Below are 22,774 nucleotides of genomic sequence, written 5' to 3' on the forward strand. Positions count from 1 at the left end.
AATGAAACGCCCAATTACAGACACTGGAGAAAACATATTTGACGGTAACACTGCATCAGAATTCCTTTTCAATGCAGTAAAAATTAATTGTATTTTTAGAGACAGTAGACAGCTAGCACCCATAGACTACTGTAGCACCATCATTCAGGCTATATTCATGTGAAAGACTCTTTTGGACCTATTGGTACTCATAGTTATTCTATACTATTAGGAATACTTCCTTTTGGCTTATAGTTTCTAGTTACACTTTGCTTACTCCTTGGGTATTTCCTTTTTTATATCCCTTTACACATCCCTCTCCTTTTAATAGTCTAGTATACCTCACTATTCCTGTCATTAAAAAAATGTAATCTGATGGATACCTTTATATGTCACGACCATTTGGGATCAGTATGAAAAGGGATCACTCAGAAACATCGTAGCCCCTTTATTAACGGAAAACATTACATAGATAGCTAGCAAAGACTTCAAATATACCATAGCATATAGACGGTATTACTTAAGTATGTCAGCAATCCCTTTTTTTCCTGGGGGGACAATGATTTCCTTTGTCACTCTATCTTGATGGCACCACTGGTATTTGCCTATTGCTTTACTGCTATGAAGGTATAAGCATACACTTTGTGACTAAAAGAGGACACACGCTCCGAGGACTGATTACAAACGGGGTGCCGCATGCAACATCACGGGGGTCCCCAGCGGCGGGACTCCCACAATCAGGCATCTTATCCCCTATCCTTTGGATAGGGGATAAGATGTCTAAGCACCGGAGTACCTCTTTAAACACAAATGTGTCAGAGAAAAGTGCCAAGAGGCACTGTATTTATTAACAGACTTCCAATCCTGTCTGGTAAATCTGGTTCTCTGGTAGTTTTACATTTCTGGCCTGTGATCAACTATGTATTTTATTTGTTTTTATGCCACTGAATTGTAGCGCAGGGAGGGACTGGCTCCAAGTTGTCGATTTACCGCTTAGGGTGTATGGGCAAGTAGGCAGGGAGAGTGTTACTAGGGACAGCTTAGGGCTCACTCTCCCTATCCCCCCAGTCAGTCATGACAGCGGGTGAGCCTCTTCCTGGGGTATGATTTATATTTCTTGATTTATTTGTATGAACTACAGCTATAGTATTTTATTGCGAACAATTCATATGGAACTATGATTTTCAGGCCCTGTATATTTTTAAAATGTGTAATCACTATCTATGCACTTTAGTATGTGTCACGTTTCGGCTTACGGGTTGTGGATCCGCTGTGTCAGCGAGGGATTGGCGTGGACCGTGCTAGTGAACCGGTTCTAAGAGGCTACTGGTTTTCACCAGAGCCCGCCGCAAAGCGGGATGGTCTTGCTGCGGCAGTAGCAACCAGGTTGTATCCACTAGCAACGGCTCAACCTCGCTGACTGCTGAGAAGGCGTGGGACAGAAGGACTAGGCAGAGGCAAGGTCAGACGTAGCAGAAAGTCGGGGGCAGGCGGCAAGGTTCGTAGTCAGGATGGATAGCAGAAGTTCAGGTACACAGGCTTTGGACACACTAAACGCTTTCACTGGCACAAGGCGACAAGATCTGGCAAGGGAGTGCAAGGGAGGAGATCAGATATAGCCAGGGAGCAGGTGGAAGCCAATTAAGCTAATTGGGCCAGGCACCAATCATTGGTGCACTGGCCCTTTAAGTGTCAGAGAGCTGGCGCGCGCGCGCGCCCTAGAGAGCGGAGCCGCGCGCGCCAGCACATGACAGCAGGGGACCGGGACGGGTAAGTGACCTGGGATGCGATTCGCGAGCGGGCGCGTCCCGCTGTGCGAATCGCATCCCCGACGGCCATGACAGTGCAGCGCTCCCGGTCAACGGGACTGACCGGGGCGCTGCAGGGAGAGAGACGCCGTGAGCGCTCCGGGGAGGAGCGGGGACCCGGAGCGCTAGGCGTAACAGTACCCCCCCCCTTAGGTCTCCCCTTTTTTTTGTCCGGTAACTGCCCCCCCTGGGATGAGGACACCGGGAAAGAATGGAGGGTTTCCTCAAAGGCAGGCAGTACAGCAGGAGTTGGAATGGGGAGGGAGGGCAGAGGGTGAAGCTTGGCACGGGGCAGGGTGACACAAGGACGGGAGCCATGAGGAGAGACAGAGGCTTGCCTGACGGGACTGGGAGGGAGGGAGAGGCACTTCCGATGGCAAGCAGAGTCCCAGTTCTTGATCTCCCCGGTGGTCCAATCAAGGGTGGGAGAATGAAGCCGGAGCCATGGCAGACCGAGGAGGACCTCAGAGGTACAGTTGGGGAGAACGAAGAGCTCAATCCTTTCGTGGTGGGGTCCAATACACATCAGGAGGGGTTCTGTGCGGTAACGCACGGTGCAATCCAGTCTGGCTCCATTGACCGCGGAAATGTAGAGCGGCTTGATGAGACGGGTCACCGGGATGCGGAATTTGTTCACAAACGACTCCAAAATAAAATTCCCAGAGGCACCAGAGTCCAAGCAGGCCACGGCAGAGAGGGAGGAGTTGGCTGAAGGAGAAATCCGCACGGGCACCGTGAGACGTGGAGAAGCGGACTTAGAACCAAGAGACGCCACACCCACGTGAGCTGGGTGCGTGCGTGCGTTTCCCAGACGTGGAGGACGGATAGGGCAATCCACCAAGAAATGCTCAGTACTGGCACAGTACAGACAAAGATTTTCTTCCCTACGGCGATTCCTCTCTTCCTGGGTCAGGCGAGACCGATCCACTTGCATGGCCTCCTCGGCGGGAGGCCCAGGCGTAGACTGCAAAGGATGCTGTGGGAGAGGTGCCCAGAGATCAAAGTCTTTTTCCTGGCGGAGCTCTTGGTGTCGCTCAGAAAAACGCATGTCAATGCGGGTAGCCAAATGGATGAGTTCTTGCAGGTTGGCAGGAATCTCTCGTGCGGCCAGCACATCCTTGATGCGACTGGATAGGCCTTTTTTAAAGGTCGCGCAGAGAGCCTCGTTATTCCATGATAACTCGGAAGCAAGAGTACAAAATTGGATGGCGTACTCGCCCACTGAAGAATTACCCTGGACCAGGTTCAACAGGGCAGTCTCGGCAGAAGAAGCTCGGGCTGGCTCCTCGAAGACACTCCGGACTTCAGCGAAGAAGGACTGGACTGTGGCTGTGGCAGGATCATTGCGGTCCCAGAGCGGTGTGGCCCAAGACAAGGCCTTTCCTGAAAGAAGGCTCACTACGAACGCCACCTTAGACCGTTCTGTAGGAAACAAGTCCGACAACATCTCCATATGCAGGGAACACTGAGACAAAAATCCACGGCAGAGTTTAGAGTCCCCATCAAATTTGTCCGGCAGGGACAAGCGGAGGCTCGGAGCGGCCACTCGCTGCGGAGAAGGTGCAGGAGCTGGCGGAGGAGATGGTTGCTGCTGTAGCAGAGGCAGAAGTTGCTGTAACGTGGCGGTCAACTGCGACAGCTGCTGTCCTTGTTGGGCAATCTGCTGCGATTGCTGAGCGACCACCGTGGTAAGGTCAGCGAGACTTGGCAGCGGCACCTCAGCGGGATCCATGGCCGGATCTACTGTCACGATTCGGCTTACGGGTTGTGGATCCGCTGTGTCAGCGAGGGATTGGCGTGGACCGTGCTAGTGAACCGGTTCTAAGAGGCTACTGGTTTTCACCAGAGCCCGCCGCAAAGCGGGATGGTCTTGCTGCGGCAGTAGCAACCAGGTCGTATCCACTAGCAACGGCTCAACCTCGCTGACTGCTGAGAAGGCGTGGGACAGAAGGACTAGGCAGAGGCAAGGTCAGACGTAGCAGAAGGTCGGGGGCAGGCGGCAAGGTTCGTAGTCAGGATGGATAGCAGAAGTTCAGGTACACAGGCTTTGGACACACTAAACGCTTTCACTGGCACAAGGCAACAAGATCCGGCAAGGGAGTGCAAGGGAGGAGATCAGATATAGCCAGGGAGCAGGTGGAAGCCAATTAAGCTAATTGGGCCAGGCACCAATCATTGGTGCACTGGCCCTTTAAGTCTCAGAGAGCTGGCGCGCGCGCGCCCTAGAGAGCGGAGCCGCGCGCGCCAGCACATGACAGCAGGGGACCGGGACGGGTAAGTGACCTGGGATGCGATTCGCGAGCGGGCGCGTCCCGCTGTGCGAATCGCATCCCCGACGGCCATGACAGTGCAGCGCTCCCGGTCAGCGGGACTGACCGGGGCGCTGCAGGGAGAGAGACGCCGTGAGCGCTCCGGGGAGGAGCGGGGACCCGGAGCGCTAGGCGTAACAGTATGTACTGTATGTACCTATATATTTGCACAAAACTTGCACTTTGTTGAATTTTCTATATGTAATTCTGTTTGAATTATCACTAATTATTGTTAATCATGTGACTGGGTATATAAACCCCCTTAGATTGATGTATCACTTTGCTTGAAAAAGGCTCCATGGAGGAGCTAAAAAGTTGCTACTTGTTTGTCTTGACATGATAGAATAAAATCACTTTTTTGCTGATATTGGAGTTTTAATATGGATATTTGATATTGGATATTTAAATGGACTGGGACCGAGTCTGGGGTTCTGGCACCGTGCATTTGGACAGATTAAGTAGTGATGCACTTACTTGGAAGGATAGATATATAGATAGATATCCAAAGCAGCAAAAGGCAGCACAACCCAAAAATGACGAGGTAAGATGGGTGCCGGTGTGAGACCGGTGAAACGTTGTATCATCTTTTTCTGCATGGGATAAATAAATCACCTTTTTGAATTCACCTGGAGTGCTGCGGAACCTCTTTGTATGGATATATATAGATAGATGGAGTGATAATTTTCACACTGAAAATGTTCTTCTTTTTATCTATTCTGATTTATGATCTTTTCTGATTTTGCTACATGATATGTCATGTTATACACCAGTTTGTACCACATACTGACAGTGGTTGATGGAGAAGAGCTGTACCACTAATAAATATGCACTACATCATCAAAATAATAATTACCATTTCTCGCGCAGTCTTGGATTAGAAGAATAGGCAGTAAGTTGTTTAATATTTTCCTCAATTATAAGACAATTTAACTGAAGTAGCGACTTTCATTAAAATCAAGGGCCTGACAGTTCCACTTTAATAATAGGTCCTTTGAATTTGCCTTGATTGTTATGGTACAAGAGCCTCTATGGGCAGCAATTTGTGTCTAGAAATTAAAGTGCCTGACGGAATCCTATTTTTAGAGTACAGAACTGACCAAGCTAATGGCTGAACAGAGAGATGCACCGTTTTCTGCAGAGCTTGTGGTGGGCTTGTGCTTATGCTCAGCAGCCAATCTGAACAAGCAGAGCTTGTTCTGTAAAGCATCAGTGCCCCTTTGTTCTGATGGTTGATGATGTCCTGGGTGTGGTGATCACATACAATATATTTTAAGGACATTTCACAAATATAAAATCCCAGGAAAAAAATCTTAAATTTACTACTAATAACAGCCTTCCCTAACATGGCCATAAAAGACATATTGTAAACAGAATTTCAATGGAATAAATACATAAAATATGAATTTAATTATAAAAACTCTTTAAAGAAAATATGACAGAATGTGTGATATTCTTTCACCTCACACAATTGCAAAAATACACATTTCTTCCAAACCCCCCAATGGAATTATAAGCAGCCAAATAGGCTTGGTCTGATCAAGCTAAACAGAAAAGCAATGACTGATATTAATAAAAAAATCTCTGTGCTACTAATATTCCTTGACACGTTTATTATTAAATTTCATGAATATCCCAGCATCATTTGATCAACAGCATGTGTCGGAACCAAATAATATGTAGAACACTTGAATTCAATTTAATGGGAGTCTCATTTATAACATGTTTGCTAAGCCCATGCATAAGAAAATAGCTGGTGAAAATGAGGTTTCTATATTGTTGCAGATATTCAAGATTCATCCAGTTGTGCAAATATTATAATGAAATCTGTGAATTTATTACCATCAGCAATTTATTCTTTACATTCCAGATTCTAGTCAGGCAAGAAAATACCACAAGGAAAAATTCTGGAATTTTCATAACAATAATAATGCTAATCTAATTATATAGAGAGTCAACATCTTTTCCTTGTAATTGTTCTCTAAAGAAATTGTCCAATAGCGTATACTGTATACTAACCAATGAGTTGTCTAGCAATGCTCTAAAGGGGTACACTGCCACTAGACATGTTATCCCCATCCGATCTCTGCCGCTGCACCCCAGTCATCTAGTGCATGGAGTAAACTCCCCTCCATGCCAGATGAATGGTGACCACAGCTGCCATGCCCCCTCCATTCATGTCTATGATATGGGGCGTGGCAGATAATACATAGACATGAATGGAAGGGGCATAATGTGACGTCACAAACACAGAAGCCTCAGGCTTCTATGTTCATAAATGCCACAGCATCGGCCCAGAGATTGTGGGGGGCCCCAGCAACCTGACTCTTCACGATCAGACATGTTATCCCCTATCCTTTTGATAGGGGATAATATGTCTTGGGCCGGAGAACCCCTTTAAAACTGTGTGACCAACATGGTCACACTTCGCTCTATGAAAGTATTGGCATTGTGTATTATTGACATGTCATTAACCATCCAAATCTTGGGATTTCTGAGAAAAGGAGGACAACAGTGTTAGATTTAGGCCTGGTTCACGTCACATTTTGGCATCCTGTTGAAATATCCTGTTTCCTTTTTTGTTTTTTTTCATGTTTAAAAAAATAAATATAACATACAAAATAAATTCACATTTAGAATTTTTACAGACTCATTGTATAATTTTGCATCAGTTTGCAAAACAGGATAGTTCAACAGGATGGCCATCCTGGAGTATCCTCTAGCCACAGACTTGCATTTACATTATTGAATGAAAAATTAGCAAAACTCTATTTGTCTATCCTGTTAATTGGTATTTGGTAAGAAACCTTACCAAACAGACAACAACAGACACTTTTAATATTTCATATCAGGGGCCCAATTTAATGGATTCATTTCAATACATAAATAAACAACCAACTTATTTCAATAAATAAAACAAACAGGACAGCCATATGTAATTTAAATAGACCCTTACACATTATTTTGGCAGGACGTTTACAAGGAAGTAAAGTATAAAACTACAAGGTGAAACTCTTGGGGGAAATTTTCAAGACTGGTGCACGCTGGTCCTAATATGAAAGCGCGCAGCTTTCCACTTCCCGGTGTATGCCTCTTAATAAATCAGGCAGTGAAGAGAGCCATGCACCATGTCTTTAAACTACCTCCTGTCATGCCTACTTTACACCAAGTCCCACTCACTTAGGGAGCAAGGTGTAAAAAAGTCAAAAACTTTTTGCGCAAAATGGAGGTTTGCACAAAAAATTTTGAGACTTTTGCAGTCGGCACCTAGTGCATACAATTATAAATTACCTTTTAGTTCTCATTGTTTTTCAGCAACTTATTTGTCCCATAATTCCAAAACTAACAATCTTGAGAAATGTCTAAGAAGAAGAAGACGGTAAATTTTAAAAAATGTAAGGCACTTACCTAAGTTGGAAGAAGCTCTACCCTCTGCCGCACGGTCTTTTAGACTTTCAGCAATAGACAGTTGTTGCTCATGATATTGTTTAGCTCTCTCCAAATCCTGCATACAGCGCGCAGCATGACCCAAGCCAGCGTAGGCACGCATCTCTATGGACTTTTCAGATAACTCCTGTGCAAGTTCCAGAACATGGTTGTGGTAGGACATTGCCTTGTCAAAATTTCTCCTGTAGTGAAAGGCACTGCCAAGGTTACTATATGCCCGGGCCTCTTCTCTCTTGTTCCCAAGTTCCTTCGCAATCTTTAAGTGTTGTTCATGGCAATGAACTGCATTTTCAAAGTCCCCCATTGCAATGTAGACAGCTCCCATGTTCCCCAGTTCTCGTGCTTCAGACAGTTCATCTTTGGATTGTTTAGCCAGGAGAACACATTGCTTGTGGCTAGCCAGTGCATTAGGGTAATCGCCAATTGCAGTGTAGACATGACCCAAGCTGCTTAAGGCAGATGATGCCGCCTGTGAAAAGAAGAGGCAACATTTTAGAAAATGTGACATTAGTTTTTAAAATGATTGTCCTGTGTCTAGTATTACAAAAAACTGTCTGTGCTTTTTCCCATAAACACTGCCGCTCTTGCCCATAGGCTGTGTTTACTAATGCACCTCCTTCCTATTCAGATGAATGGATGGGAACTGTAGAGGCAGCTCATGAACAAAAGTGCCGCTTGGGGGACTAAAGCAGAACCTGTTTATTTTCAGGAATACTTCACATATTGAACACTTTTCCAATAACCATGGTTATGTGAGATTTGTATTTGGATACATACATTTCTATTGTCCCAGGTATCTCCAGATTTTTTTTTTAGAATTTTGTTATGTTATAAAGAGTACCAAGCCAATGGCCACAATAGCCAAAAAAACTAAAACAACTAATTTCTTTCTTGGACAGTATAGCTATCCTGTTATATTTAAGACCTTAAAAAACACAAAGTAATTTTGCCTTTACATAGAAATGAAATATAAAACCTGCAACACATTGCTCAATGCAGCGGAAATTTCACCTATTATATCTGCCATCCTATAATTGCAGTTTGCCTGATGTTAGGATATAAAGTAATACATTGGATGACTTGCCTGTTCAGTAAGGAATTTAATCTGTAAGATACTGCAGAAATGCCCATAAAAAAGATGAATTTCAGAATGAGAAGATGTCTCCTATGAAAGCTTACAGGGAGAAGAAGATTATCACTCCTGAGTTTGATTATTATTATTAATAAAAGTATAATATTTCTTCCAGAATTATGTTTTATTATACTCCTAATCCATGGCCCTGTGAAGAGCTTATCTTGCCTTTTTCATGGTTAACAATAAAAATTAAACACTTAAATTAAACTGAAGTAGTTGAAATTATGCATTTTATGTAGAAGCAATGAAGATGTCTCAAGAAAACCAAAGAAAAATGGTTATTCAACATAATACTTTCAACATATGATATAAAGCCCTCTATGATGCCTCCTGATGGACTTCCTAGTGATTTATACCACAGCTATAATTCCTGTTGTAAATCAAAAATCTTATCCTGTTTTAATACTGTATTTAGTGGATATACATCTTCTTGAAAGTTGGCTTCCACATGGCCCAGGCTCCCAATTCTATATAGGTACTCTGAATGACCGCTGAATAGAATTTTACATAAATATGGCAATATTCAATAAAATAATTAAAACGCTAATAGAAGTTACCATGAGATGTAATGTACAACATTGGACACTTATGTATAAGAAGGACATGGCAGAACAAGAGCGGGAGCAGAGGAGGGCACCCAAATTATATGAGAGAATAGATGAATTTAAGTACCAAGACGGGCTATCATACATTGGGTTATTTGGTTTGGGAATAAATATGGCTTAGAGGTCTGTAACCATGGTCTGTAACCATGGAAAGGGGGCATCCTCCAAGTGTAGAGAAAAGAAGATTTCATGAGATTATGGAACTCTGCCTCTGGATCAACAATGTTGGGTGAACTGGATAGACCCATGTCTTTGCAACCTTTTCAACTATGTCATATATAACTTTGCTTCTGTGAGGTCAATTTATTTAACAAACTTCATAATAAAAGACATAATAAATAATAAAATAAGTTCTATGTAAAATATTCAGCGCATGAATGGGATAGGGACAGTCTTTCTTAACAGTGACCAGAAGATTTGAAAAAGCACCAGATATATGACAAGACTACACTAAAAGAGTGAAGAATCTTACGATTACATGACTTGTAACATGAATATCTGTCTTCAATAGGAAATGCAGTATATTCATACATAGGGATTAACTTGAAAAATCAATTTGTTTCTCTTCTTAATATGCATGGTTAGATTGAAATTTAAAATGGCCATATACGGTACTTAGCTAGCTTTCACATTAACAATTGCTTGGCCAGCAGCCATCTTCTCTAGAAGTATGCAGGATGAGCATGGTGGAGTGTGTATATTATTTCTATAGGGAGAAAGGATAAGCAGCTGTCATACCCCTATGTCATCACTAAGGATCAAGAGGTTGAAATTTAACCTGTCCAACTCTTGTTTCTGAAGTAAGAAAAGCACAGCTCTTCAGCTCACCACACCTGTATATGTGATACTGATCCCCGCCTCAGAGCTCAGAAAGCCAGAGCACAGCACAAGGATCCAGAACGTCAAAGAAGATCCAGCTCACGAGGTTACAGTCCAAAGATATCAAAAAAAATTTTTTTGAAGCATACAGATGTAAAATAAGTACAAAAGATTCATAAAAAGTAACTGATGCATTTTGGGCTAAAAGATCCATAAAAAGTGACTGATACATTTCGGACAGTTTGTCCTTAGTCATAGTCCCGTGACTAAGGACACACTGTCTGAAATGCGTCAGTCACTATTTATGGATCTTTTGTATTGATTCTACATCTGTATGCTTCAATAAACATTTTCTAATATTTTTGGACTGCAACCTCGTGAGATGGATCTTCTTTGCCTTTCTTGTTTCTGTAGTGGTAGATAACAGACATGTCTTAATATTTTTTAGATCACATCTATATAGACCGTTTACATGTTCAACGTACAATGCCATATTACATATCCACTTTATATGGATCTATAAGACACCTGTAGATGTACATCTGTATATCTGGCACAATATCAGTACATATTTCTAAACAATGCAAAAAGGGGGCCATGGTAATAATAACTCACCAATAATTTTAGCTATAAAGCAACTTACTATTGTTCATACATACTTGGTAGAGCTAATACATTGGCTGGCATTTCTATTCATGAAAGCCATACGGAAGCGTGGAACAATAAAGAACCCAATATTGTCCTCTTGTATATATTTCCCCTATGCAGAATAAACAATATGCCAAGAAGACACATAGCGGAGTCCTAAGTAGTTAGAGGATGTAATAAATTAAAGCCTTCTGTAGAAAAAAAAAAGCAGCTTGCAACATTCCTGTATAAATCCTGGTGTGCTGTGTTTTTTTGAAAAGTAAGAGATTAATAAACAAGCAATTTTTCTTTTTAAGAAGGAGCAGTAACAGATTCGCTATAAAAACAATTTATAGCTAATTAGATACGGAAGTTGGCACGATCCACTACCTGTACCAGCTTCCCAGATTGAAAAACTATACTAGGTTTCCCTGAGGCAATTTAATTACAACATAAAAGCTGACAAATTGTAATGACTTACAGCGCTGTAAAATCAATATTATTTTTGCTTATTTTGGGGTAAGGTGATAGGCTTCTATTTAAATTAAATTATGGCTGAGTAATTTTCAACCTTAACTGAGAGGCTCACAAATACCTTTCCACTTACAAGTGGGAAAAATCGGGTTAGGTTTTTGGATTTTCAATTTCATTTCACAGCGTCCAGATCTATGGGGACCTAGAGGTATTTACAAATGTCCTCTCAAATGATAAATTGAGTTGTTTATCAAAATTAAGCTGTTATTTCATTCAGTCTACCATAGGAAATTGATTGGAGAAAGGGCTAGTTTCTAAAAGCACTGACTTACAACCGTCTTACGTTGCTGTTGTCCCAAGGCAAAATGTACTTTGGAACTTTAAAGTTATCGCAAAAGTCTATAAAATGTTTTGGAACTCGTTAGTACAAATCTTTATTACATAGCATCCAAAATATGAAACAAGTACTCTAAAAGGGATCCTGTCATCACTTTCATGCTGCTTGAACCATAAATAATTGAGGGATCCCCAATGGCTTCTGCCTATAACCAAACAAGAGATCAATCAAGGCTGATGGGATACAGAGAAGGTGTCAGGGACTTCCCCAGTGACAACAAAAAGGGGATGATAGGTTCCCTTTAAAATGAACCATGCCTATTTTTGCATGTATGGAGGGAATGCATCCACTCCTATAATGACACTTAGCTAGTATCTTATGTTTCAGTGACCCATGGAGGTCTTAACATGATTGTTTCCTGTACTCCCCTTCTGTACAAGTCCTGAGCAGTGGCTGTCATGGGCTGCTTCGAACCTGTACAGAAAATAACTGTTCATTTGACCTGGTGAAGGAGCCAATCACATGAAGACCCCATATGGGTCACTAGAATAGCAGGGACCTGGTAAGGAAGGAGAATAAAACTGCATCAGTATATTTCTCCCAGTGTTTTGTTTGAGACTCTTGTTTTCAAAGAAAAGGGGAAGGATAATAGTCGCTCTTCCTCAGCCTGTATGTGAGACTCATGCTCTATAGGGAAGGGGGAGAAGAAGAGTCTCACTGCCTCAGCCTGTATAAAGAGACTCATCCTGTGAAAGAGAGGGGGGGGGATAATCTCTCTGCCTCAGCCTGCATGTGAGACTTGTGCTGGGAAAGGGAAGAGAGAGAAGTATCTCACTGCCTCAGCCTGTATATGATACTTATGCTGTGAAAGGGAAGGGGGGCAGGAAGAGTCTCTCTGCCTCAGCCTGTGAGACCCATGCTGTGAGAGGGAAGTGGGTGGAGAAGATTCCCTCTGCTTCAGACTGTGAGTGAGACTCATGCTGTGAGAGAGAACAGGGATAAGAGGATCCTCCTTATCTCAGCTTGTATGTGAGACTCATGCTGTGAGAGAACAAGGAGGATCCTCCATACTGTCACGATGCCGGCTGGCAGGTAGTGGATCCTCTGTGCCAGAGAGGGATTGGCGTGGACCGTGCTAGAGGATCGGTTCTAAGTCACTACTGGTTTTCACCAGAGCCCGCCGCAAAGCGGGATGGTCTTGCTGCGGCGGTAGTGACCAGGTCGTATCCCCTAGCAACGGCTCAACCTCTCTGGCTGCTGAAGATAGGCGCGGTACAAGGGAGTAGAGAGAAGCAAGGTCGGACGTAGCAGAAGGTCGGGGCAGGCAGCAAGGATCGTAGTCAGGGGCAACGGCAGAAGGTCTGGAATCACAGGCAAGGAATACACAAGGAACGCTTTCACTGGCACTAGGGCAACAAGATCCGGCGAGGGAGTGAAGGGGAAGTGAGGTGATATAGGGAAGTGCACAGGTGTAAACACTAATTGGAACCACTGCACCAATCAGCGGTGCAGTGGCCCTTTAAATCGCAAAGACCCGGCGCGCGCGCGCCCTAGGGAGCGGGGCCGCGCGCGCCGGGACAGAACTGACGGGGAGCGAGTAAGGTACGGGAGCCGGGGTGCGCATCGCGAGCGGGCGCTACCCGCATCGCGAATCGCATCCCGGCCGGAGGTGGTAACGCAGCGCCCCGGGTCCGTGGAACCGACCGGGGCGCTGCAGTGAGGGAAGTGTAGCGAGCGCTCCGGGGAGGAGCGGGGACCCGGAGCGCTCGGCGTAACAGTACCCCCCCCCTTGGGTCTCCCCCTCTTCTTGGGGCCTGAGAACCTGAGGATCAGACTTTTGTCCAGGATATTGTCCTCAGGTTCCCAGGACCTCTCTTCTGGACCACAACCCTCCCAATCCACTAAAAAAAAAGTTCTTCCCCTGACCTTTTTAGAGGCCAAAATCTCTTTGACAGAGAAGATGTCCGAGGAGCCGGAAACAGGAGTGGGAGGAACAGATTTAGGAGAAAAACGGTTGAGGATGAGAGGTTTAAGAAGAGAGACGTGAAAGGCATTAGGGATACGAAGAGAAGGAGGAAGAAGAAGTTTGTAAGAGACAGGATTAATTTGACACAAAACTTTAAAAGGACCAAGATAGCGTGGTCCCAACTTATAGCTCGGGACACGGAAACGGACATATTTAGCGGAGAGCCATACCTTGTCTCCAGGGGAAAAAATGGGAGGAGCTCTTCTTTTCTTATCTGCGAATCTCTTCATGCGAGAAGAAGCCTGTAAGAGAGAATTTTGGGTCTCTTTCCATATGGTGGAAAGATCACGAGAAATTTCATCCACAGCGGGCAGACCAGAGGGCAAGGGGGTAGGGAGGGGAGGAAGAGGGTGACGGCCGTACACCACGAAAAACGGAGATTTGGAGGAAGATTCAGAGATTCTGAAATTATACGAGAATTCGGCCCAAGGTAGAAGATCTGCCCAGTCATCCTGGCGGGAGGAAACAAAATGTCGTAAATAGTCACCCAAGATCTGGTTAATTCTCTCTACTTGTCCATTGGATTGAGGATGGTATGCAGAAGAAAAATTTAATTTAATCTTGAGTTGTTTACAGAGAGCCCTCCAGAATTTAGACACAAATTGGACGCCTCTATCCGAGACGATCTGTGTAGGCAACCCGTGAAGACGAAAAATGTGTACAAAAAATTGTTTAGCCAACTGAGGCGCTGAAGGAAGACCAGGAAGAGGGATGAAATGTGCCATTTTGGAGAATCGATCAACGACCACCCAAATAACAGTGTTGCCATGGGATGGGGGTAAGTCAGTAATAAAATCCATACCAATCAGAGACCAAGGTTGTTCGGGGACAGGTAGAGGATGAAGAAAACCAGCGGGCTTCTGGCGAGGAGTCTTATCCCGGGCACAGATAGTGCAGGCTCGCACAAAGTCCACCACATCAGTCTCTAGAGTCGGCCACCAATAGAAGCGAGAGATGAGTTGCACAGATTTCTTGATGCCCGCATGACCTGCGAGATGGGAGGAGTGACCCCATTTGAGGATCCCAAGGCGTTGGCGTGGAGAAACAAAGGTCTTTCCTGGAGGAGTTTGCCTGATGGAGGCTGGAGAAGTGGAAATCAGGCAGTCAGGAGGAATGATGTGTTGAGGAGAGAGTTCAATTTCAGAGGCATCTGAGGAACGAGAGAGAGCATCGGCCCTAATGTTTTTATCAGCAGGCCGAAAGTGAATTTCAAAATTAAATCGGGCAAAGAACAGAGACCACCTGGCCTGACGAGGATTCAGCCGTTGGGCAGACTGGAGGTAGGAGAGGTTCTTGTGATCGGTGTAAATAATAACTGGAAATCTTGATCCCTCCAGCAGATGCCTCCATTCCTCAAGTGCTAATTTAATGGCTAGAAGCTCTCGATCCCCGATGGAGTAGTTCCTCTCCGCCGGAGAGAAGGTCCTGGAAAAAAAACCACAAGTAACAGCATGCCCGGAAGAGTTTTTTTGTAGAAGGACAGCTCCAGCTCCCACTGAGGAGGCATCAACCTCCAATAGGAAGGGTTTAGATGGGTCAGGTCTGGAGAGCACGGGAGCCGAAGAAAAGGCAGACTTGAGTCGTTTAAAGGCGTCTTCCGCTTGAGGAGGCCAAGACTTGGGATCGGCATTTTTTTTTGTTAAAGCCACAATAGGAGCCACAATGGTAGAAAAATGTGGAATAAATTGCCTGTAATAATTGGCGAACCCCAAAAAACGTTGGATGGCACGGAGTCCGGAGGGGCGTGGCCAATCTAAGACGGCAGAGAGTTTATCTGGGTCCATTTGTAGTCCCTGGCCAGAGACCAAGTATCCTAGAAAAGGAAGAGATTGGCATTCAAACAGACATTTCTCTATTTTGGCATAGAGTTGATTATCACGAAGTCTCTGAAGAACCATACGGACATGCTGGCGGTGTTCTTCAAGATTGGCAGAAAAAATCAGGATATCGTCCAGATATACAACAACACAGGAGTATAGTAGATCACGAAAAATTTCATTAACAAAGTCTTGGAAGACGGCAGGGGCGTTGCATAGACCAAAGGGCATGACCAGATACTCAAAGTGTCCATCTCTGGTGTTAAATGCCGTTTTCCATTCATCCCCCTCTCTGATGCGGATGAGATTATAAGCACCTCTTAAGTCCAGTTTGGTAAAAATATGGGCACCTTGGAGACGATCAAAGAGTTCAGAGATGAGGGGTAGAGGGTAGCGGTTCTTAACCGTGATTTTATTAAGACCGCGGTAGTCAATGCAAGGACGTAGAGAGCCATCTTTTTTGGACACAAAGAAAAATCCGGCTCCGGCAGGAGAGGAGGATTTACGGATAAAGCCCTTTTTTAAATTTTCTTGGACGTATTCAGACATGGCAAGAGTCTCTGGGACGGACAGAGGATAGATTCTGCCCCGGGGTGGAGTAGTGCCCGGGAGGAGGTCAATGGGACAATCATAAGGCCTGTGAGGAGGTAGAGTCTCAGCTTGTTTTTTGCAAAAAACGTCCGCAAAGTCCATATAGGCCTTAGGGAGACCGGTTACATGAGGAAGCACAGGGACACGGCAAGGTTTACTGGGAACCGGTTTTAAGCAGTCCTTGGAACAAGAGGGCCCCCAACTCTTGATCTCCCCAGTGGACCAATCCAGGATTGGGGAATGGAGTTGAAGCCAGGGAAGTCCAAGAAGGATTTCAGAAGTGCAATTGGGGAGGACCAACAGTTCAATCCTCTCGTGATGAGATCCGATGCACATTAGAAGGGGCTCCGTGCGGAAACGTATAGTACAGTCCAATCTTTCATTGTTTACACAATTGATGTAGAGGGGTCTGGCGAGACTGGTCACCGGGATGTTGAACCTGTTGACGAGAGAGGCTAAGATGAAATTTCCTGCAGATCCAGAGTCCAAGAAGGCCACAGCAGAGAAGGAGAAGGCAGAGGCAGACATCCGCACAGGCACAGTAAGACGTGGAGAAGCAGAGTAGACATCAAGGACTGTCTCACCTTTGTGCGGAGTCAGCGGACGTCTTTCCAGGCGGGGAGGACGGATAGGACAATCCTTCAGGAAGTGTTCGGTACTAGCACAGTACAGGCAGAGATTCTCCATGCGGCGTCGTGTCCTCTCTTGGGGTGTCAGGCGAGACCGGTCGACCTGCATAGCCTCCACGGCGGGAGGCACAGGAACAGATTGCAGGGGACCAGAGGAGAGAGGAGCCGGGGAGAAGAAACGCCTCGTGCGAACAGAGTCCATATCCTGGCGGAGCTCCTGACGCCGTTCGGAAAAACGCATGTCAATGCGAGTGGCAAGATGGATGAGTTCATGTAGGTTAGCAGGGATTTCTCGTGCGGCCAGAACATCTTTAATGTTGCTGGATAGGCCTTTTTTAAAGGTCGCGCAGAGTGCCTCATTATTCCAGGATAATTCTGAAGCAAGGGTACGGAACTGTACGGCATACTCGCCAACGGAAGAATTACCCTGGACCAGGTTCAACAGGGCAGTCTCAGCAGAAGAGGCTCGGGCAGGTTCCTCAAAGACACTTCGAATTTCCGAGAGGAAGGAGTGTACAGAGGCAGTGACGGGGTCATTGCGGTCCCAGAGCGGTGTGGCCCAAGCCAGGGCTTTTCCAGACAGCAGGCTGACTACGAAAGCCACCTTAGACCTTTCAGTGGGGAACTGGTCCGACATCATCTCCAAGTGTAATGAACATTGGGAAAGAAAGCCACGGCAAAACTTAGAGTCCCCATCAAATTTATCCGGCAAGGATAGTCGTATTCCAGAAGCGGCCACTCGCTGCGGAGGAGGTGCAGGAGCTGGCGGAGGAGATGATTGCTGGAGCTGTGGTAGTAACTGTTGTAGCATAACAGTCAGTTGAGACAGCTGTTGGCCTTGTTGCGCAATCTGTTGTGACTGCTGGGCGACCACCGTGGTGAGGTCAGCGACAACTGGCAGAGGAACTTCAGCGGGATCCATGGCCGGATCTACTGTCACGATGCCGGCTGGCAGGTAGTGGATCCTCTGTGCCAGAGAGGGATTGGCGTGGACCGTGCTAGAGGATCGGTTCTAAGTCACTACTGGTTTTCACCAGAGCCCGCCGCAAAGCGGGATGGTCTTGCTGCGGCGGTAGTGACCAGGTCGTATCCCCTAGCAACGGCTCAACCTCTCTGGCTGCTGAAGATAGGCGCGGTACAAGGGAGTAGAGAGAAGCAAGGTCGGACGTAGCAGAAGGTCGGGGCAGGCAGCAAGGATCGTAGTCAGGGGCAACGGCAGAAGGTCTGGAATCACAGGCAAGGAATACACAAGGAACGCTTTCACTGGCACTAGGGCAACAAGATCCGGCGAGGGAGTGAAGGGGAAGTGAGGTGATATAGGGAAGTGCACAGGTGTAAACACTAATTGGAACCACTGCACCAATCAGCGGTGCAGTGGCCCTTTAAATCGCAAAGACCCGGCGCGCGCGCGCCCTAGGGAGCGGGGCCGCGCGCGCCGGGACAGAACTGACGGGGAGCGAGTAAGGTACGGGAGCCGGGGTGCGCATCGCGAGCGGGCGCTACCCGCATCGCGAATCGCATCCCGGCCGGAGGTGGTAACGCAGCGCCCCGGGTCCGTGGAACCGACCGGGGCGCTGCAGTGAGGGAAGTGTAGCGAGCGCTCCGGGGAGGAGCGGGGACCCGGAGCGCTCGGCGTAACACATACCTCAGCCTGTATATACATGGTTCTGTACTACCCTTAGGCCCTGTCAGGTTGAGTCCCTCAGTGACCTGGGGGCTCTCCTTCAGTATCTCCCCTGCTGTTATTATAAGTGTCATTTATTGTCATAGGATTATAGTCAGTGTATTAATGTATAGCTAGTCTAAAGGACCTGTAAGATGTCTGAAGGACCTCTGGAATGTCACATGTTATGTTATGTTGTCACATGATGTTACCCAGAGAGCACCAGTTTAACCTATGACCCGCAGTTTGACCAATGGGCTTTGGCTCAGCCCACCTCTATATAAGGAGTCAGCCATTACAATTCTCTCTCTTATGCTCCCTGCTGAGGAACAGCAAACACCAGATACCTCAGTGCTAGTGACCAGCACCTGGAAGGCCCCAAAGCTACAGTCATTCCAGTAAGTCAAAAGTCTATGACTGCCGTCACTACCCATAGTCAAGTCAAGTCTAAAGTCAAGCCTCAAGATAATTATCTAAAGTCTATTACCAGTCTAATTGGTCCCAGCAAGCTGCGAGGTCCTTCTATGTTCCTGGCCACCTCTCTGAGATTCTGGCCTAGCTGTGAAGATGATAACACCTGTCTTAACTCAGTAAAGCCTCCGTTAAACCATAACTTCGTTGTGGACTCTCCTTTCACTACCTAGCTATTGGAATAGCAGAGATACCTTTCGTATAGTTCCAGTACCCAAAAACACTCTGGCATCATGAACATTAGGGGTTAACAACACCTTACCCCTGCGATTTATACCATCTTGCGCCCTCCACCTACACCACTACACCCCGTGGTCCCGCCATCACCGTGGTTCACCACATAAGACTCATGCTGTGAGAGAAGTGTCTCTCTGCCTCAGCCTGTATATGAGACTCATTCTGTAGAGATAAAGAGAAGAGTCTTGTTGCCTCAACCTGTATATGACACTCATTCTGTGAGGGGGAAGGCAGAAGAGAAGAGTCTCTGTGCTTCAGCCTGTATATCAGACTCATGAAATCAGAGTGAGAGGAGGAGAAAGCAGCTGAAATACATGTAGAAACACTTCTGGCTGAAATACTTTTAATATGCATTTACATATGCCAAGGATTAGACTTTTAACTTGTAATGAGAGATACACCCTAAAACATAATGTAACACTCCCTTTCAATTCAATATCATAGACTTTTTTGTATGACTAAGGCTGTAAACTAGCAGCCGAAATGCGTCACCATGATTGTACCTGTTTCTGTTTAATAAAATCCTCGCTATTTTACCAAACCTGCGCTGGACCATTTTGTTTGTTTTTTCAAGACTTTTTCCTTGTAATGATAGATACATCCTAGAACATAATGTAACACTCCCTCTCAATTCAATATCTGGCAGTGCACAATTAGTGCAAACAAAAAAACAAATACTACAAGATGTATTTCATATGTTTGGTACATTGTAGGTACATCTGGTGGTTATTGTCAGCTTACTAACTGACAGAATAAGTAGTATTTTAGTTTTTTTTTATATATTTATGTGTTTTCTCATCTTTTATACCGGGAATTACAGTCTACGTGGGCACTTATGATTTGCATGAACGGAGCGTCTCTCATTGTGTTTAGAACCTTACTGATGTCATTTCACAAACCTGCTAAATTCGGAAATTGACATCTGTCTGGTTATTCATTTGGGATCAGAATGGCCCGACTTAGCTTTTTAATGTGAGTTTATGAAGCAGTACAAGTGTGTATCTGAAATGCTGTTCTTAAGGAACTTTTATAAATATATCAAGTTTCCAGCTCCCTTAATGTAGCTTCTGTTGTAACTTAACAATAGAAATACATAAACAAGAATATTGCACATTTCATTACAGACTAAAAGCAAAGTGCAGCACAAAACTTACAGCACAGACTAATGTAATTTATATTGAATGATATCTACAGCTTGCCTGTAGTTTCCACAGATTAGAAATATTTAGTTAATAAATGGTATATTTTAATGTATAATCAGTGAGACCTCAATATCTGGGAGTCCCACCCTCACCCCAAAAAATAAAAAATTAAATATCAATAATAAAAAATAAATAAAAAGCCTAGTTCTACCACTCATTGGTTTAAAAATATGTCACTTTTGCCCAGGCTCCTTGTTTTGGGATGTCATCAGTGTTAAAACATAAAAAGTTGCTTAAAAAATGCAAAAATCCCACTAAAAGATCACTGATTGGGCGATAAAATCTATCTATCTATCTTCAAAGAGGAAAGCAGCACATCCTTGGAACAAAATCAATTATGCGGTGCCCGCAGAGTCCAGTCCTGGGTCAAGGGTCCATGATTGACACTCGCATGTGTTTGGAATAAAACCAGTGGAACTAATCATATGAAATACTTTTGTCTTTACATAGTTGTATGTGCTGACAACAAAATCACACAAAAATTATCAATGGAAATCAAATTTATCAACTCATGGAGGTCTAGATATGGAGTCACACTCAAGGCTGATCCAACTTTTATTGTCCTTAAAACAACTCAAAATGAGGCTCAATAGTGTGTGTGTGGCCTCCTATTGCCTGTATGACCTCCTTACAACACCTGGGCATGCTCCTGATGAGGTGGCAGATGGTCTCCTGAGGGATGTCCTTTCAGACCTGGACTAAAGCATCCGCCAACTCCTAGACAGTCTGTGGTGCAACATGGCATTGGTAGATGAGCAAGACATGATGTTCCAGATGTGCTCAATCGGATTCAGGTCTGGGGAATAAGAGGGCCAGTCCATAGCATTGATGAGGTCTAGCATTATCTTGCATTAGGAGGAACCAAGGGCCAAACGCACTAGCATATGGTGTCACAAGGGGTGTGAGGATCTCATCTCGGTACCTAATGGCAGTCAGGCTACTTCTGGCAAGCACATGGAGGGCTGTGCGGCCCTCCAAAGAAATGCCACCCCACACCATTACTGACCCCACCGCCAAACCGGTCATGCTGGTGGATGTTGAAAGCAGCAGAACTTTCTCCACGGCGTCTCCAGACTCTGTCACATCTGCCACATGTGCTCAGTGTGAACCTGCTTTCATCTGTGAAAAGCACAGGGCACCAGTGGCGAATTTGCCAACCTTGGTGTTCTTTGGCAAATGCCAAACGTCCTGCACGATGTTGGGCTGTAAACACAACCTTCACCTGTGGACTTCGGGCCCTCATACCACCCTCAGGGAGTCTGTTTCTGACCGTCTGAATGGACACATGCACATTTGAGTCCTGCTGGAGGTCATTTTGCAGGGCTCTGGCAGTGCTCCGTCTTGCACAAAGGCGGAGGTAGCGGTCCTGCTGCTGGGTTGTTGCCCTCCTACAGCCTCCTTCACATCTGATGTACTGGCCTGTCTCCTGGTAGTGCCTCCATGCTCTGGACACTACGCTGACAGATACATCGAACCTTCTTGTCACAGCTCACATTGATGTGCCATCCTGGATGAGCTGCACTACCTAAGCCACTTGTGTGGGTTGTAGACTCCGTCTCATGCTACCACTAGAGTGAAAGCACTGCCAGCATTCAAAAGTGACCAAAACATCAGTCAGGAAGCATAGGAACCGAGAAGTGATCTGTGGTCACCACCTGCAGAACCACTCCTTTATTCAGGGTGTTTTGCTAATTGCCTATAATTTCCACCTGTTGTCTGTTCCATTTGCCCAACAGCATGTGAAATTGATTGTCAATCAGTGTTGCTTCCTGAGTGGACAGTGTGATTTCACAGAAGTGTGATTGACTGGGAGTTACATTGTGTTGTTTAAGTGTTCTCCTAATTTTTTTGAGCAGTGTATATATATTATATTGTATGGGTAGGGAATATCCTACTGGATGAGAGAGATTGATCAAGAAGAAAGGTAAAGCACAAGAAAAGCGTTGTTTGAGAGATAGTGAAGAGGTGATTGAAGTAATGCAGAGGAGAATGTCACTATTGCAGCAAATATTGTGTGTAGGGGGGTATTACTGACTATGGTCTAATAAACATATCTGGCATTTTTAGATGTTCTCATTCAAAGACATCTGCAACAGAAAGGCACAAAAACCAAACTAATATTGATATATAATATATGATATTTCTCATCAATATGTATGTTCTGTTGGCCAAATAAAATACTCCAAAAGAACTACAGATGACCCTTGGCTATGACCAAAAATGTATAACTAGAACCAAACCTTGTATTGTTATGACTGTTTTAATGTTTTAATGCATCCTATGCATGGACGTGCACACATAGACTCAAAAGGTGGCTTTAGCCCCTGCCCTTTAAAAGCACCTACCCTATGATGCTCTCATTGATTGGAACCTCTGTAGGGTGATGTGGGTCCCATTTAGCTGACAAGACTGCTGGAGGTCCCTTACCTCACAAACGTGTTGCGTTAAGAAATGTTAGGTTTTTATATATTGTAAGGATTTCTCACAGGGGATAGCTCTGGGATCGTCCTTGACACCTCCACAGGACACATTTCCACAACAATCAGCAGTCAAACAACAGTACTTTATGCAAGTTTGGCCCCTCGCCAGCTTTACTAGACA

The 22,774-nt window shown here is 45.1% G+C and overlaps 1 protein-coding gene across 4 annotated transcripts in view; it reads right to left on the reverse strand.

Moving 5' to 3' along the window:
• The window catches only part of TTC28 (tetratricopeptide repeat domain 28), a 652,388-nt gene that overhangs the window by 260,508 nt on the left and 369,106 nt on the right, over positions 1 to 22,774 (reverse strand). For all 4 annotated transcript variants that reach the window (XM_056529536.1, XM_056529528.1, XM_056529545.1 and 1 more), the window contains one exon: positions 7,502 to 8,009. In XM_056529536.1, coding sequence (XP_056385511.1) covers positions 7,502 to 8,009 — 508 coding nt within the window. The remainder of the gene's footprint in view (positions 1 to 7,501; positions 8,010 to 22,774) is intronic.

Source organism: Hyla sarda, chromosome 1 (assembly GCF_029499605.1).
Source record: "Hyla sarda isolate aHylSar1 chromosome 1, aHylSar1.hap1, whole genome shotgun sequence".
NCBI lineage: Eukaryota > Metazoa > Chordata > Amphibia > Anura > Hylidae > Hyla > Hyla sarda.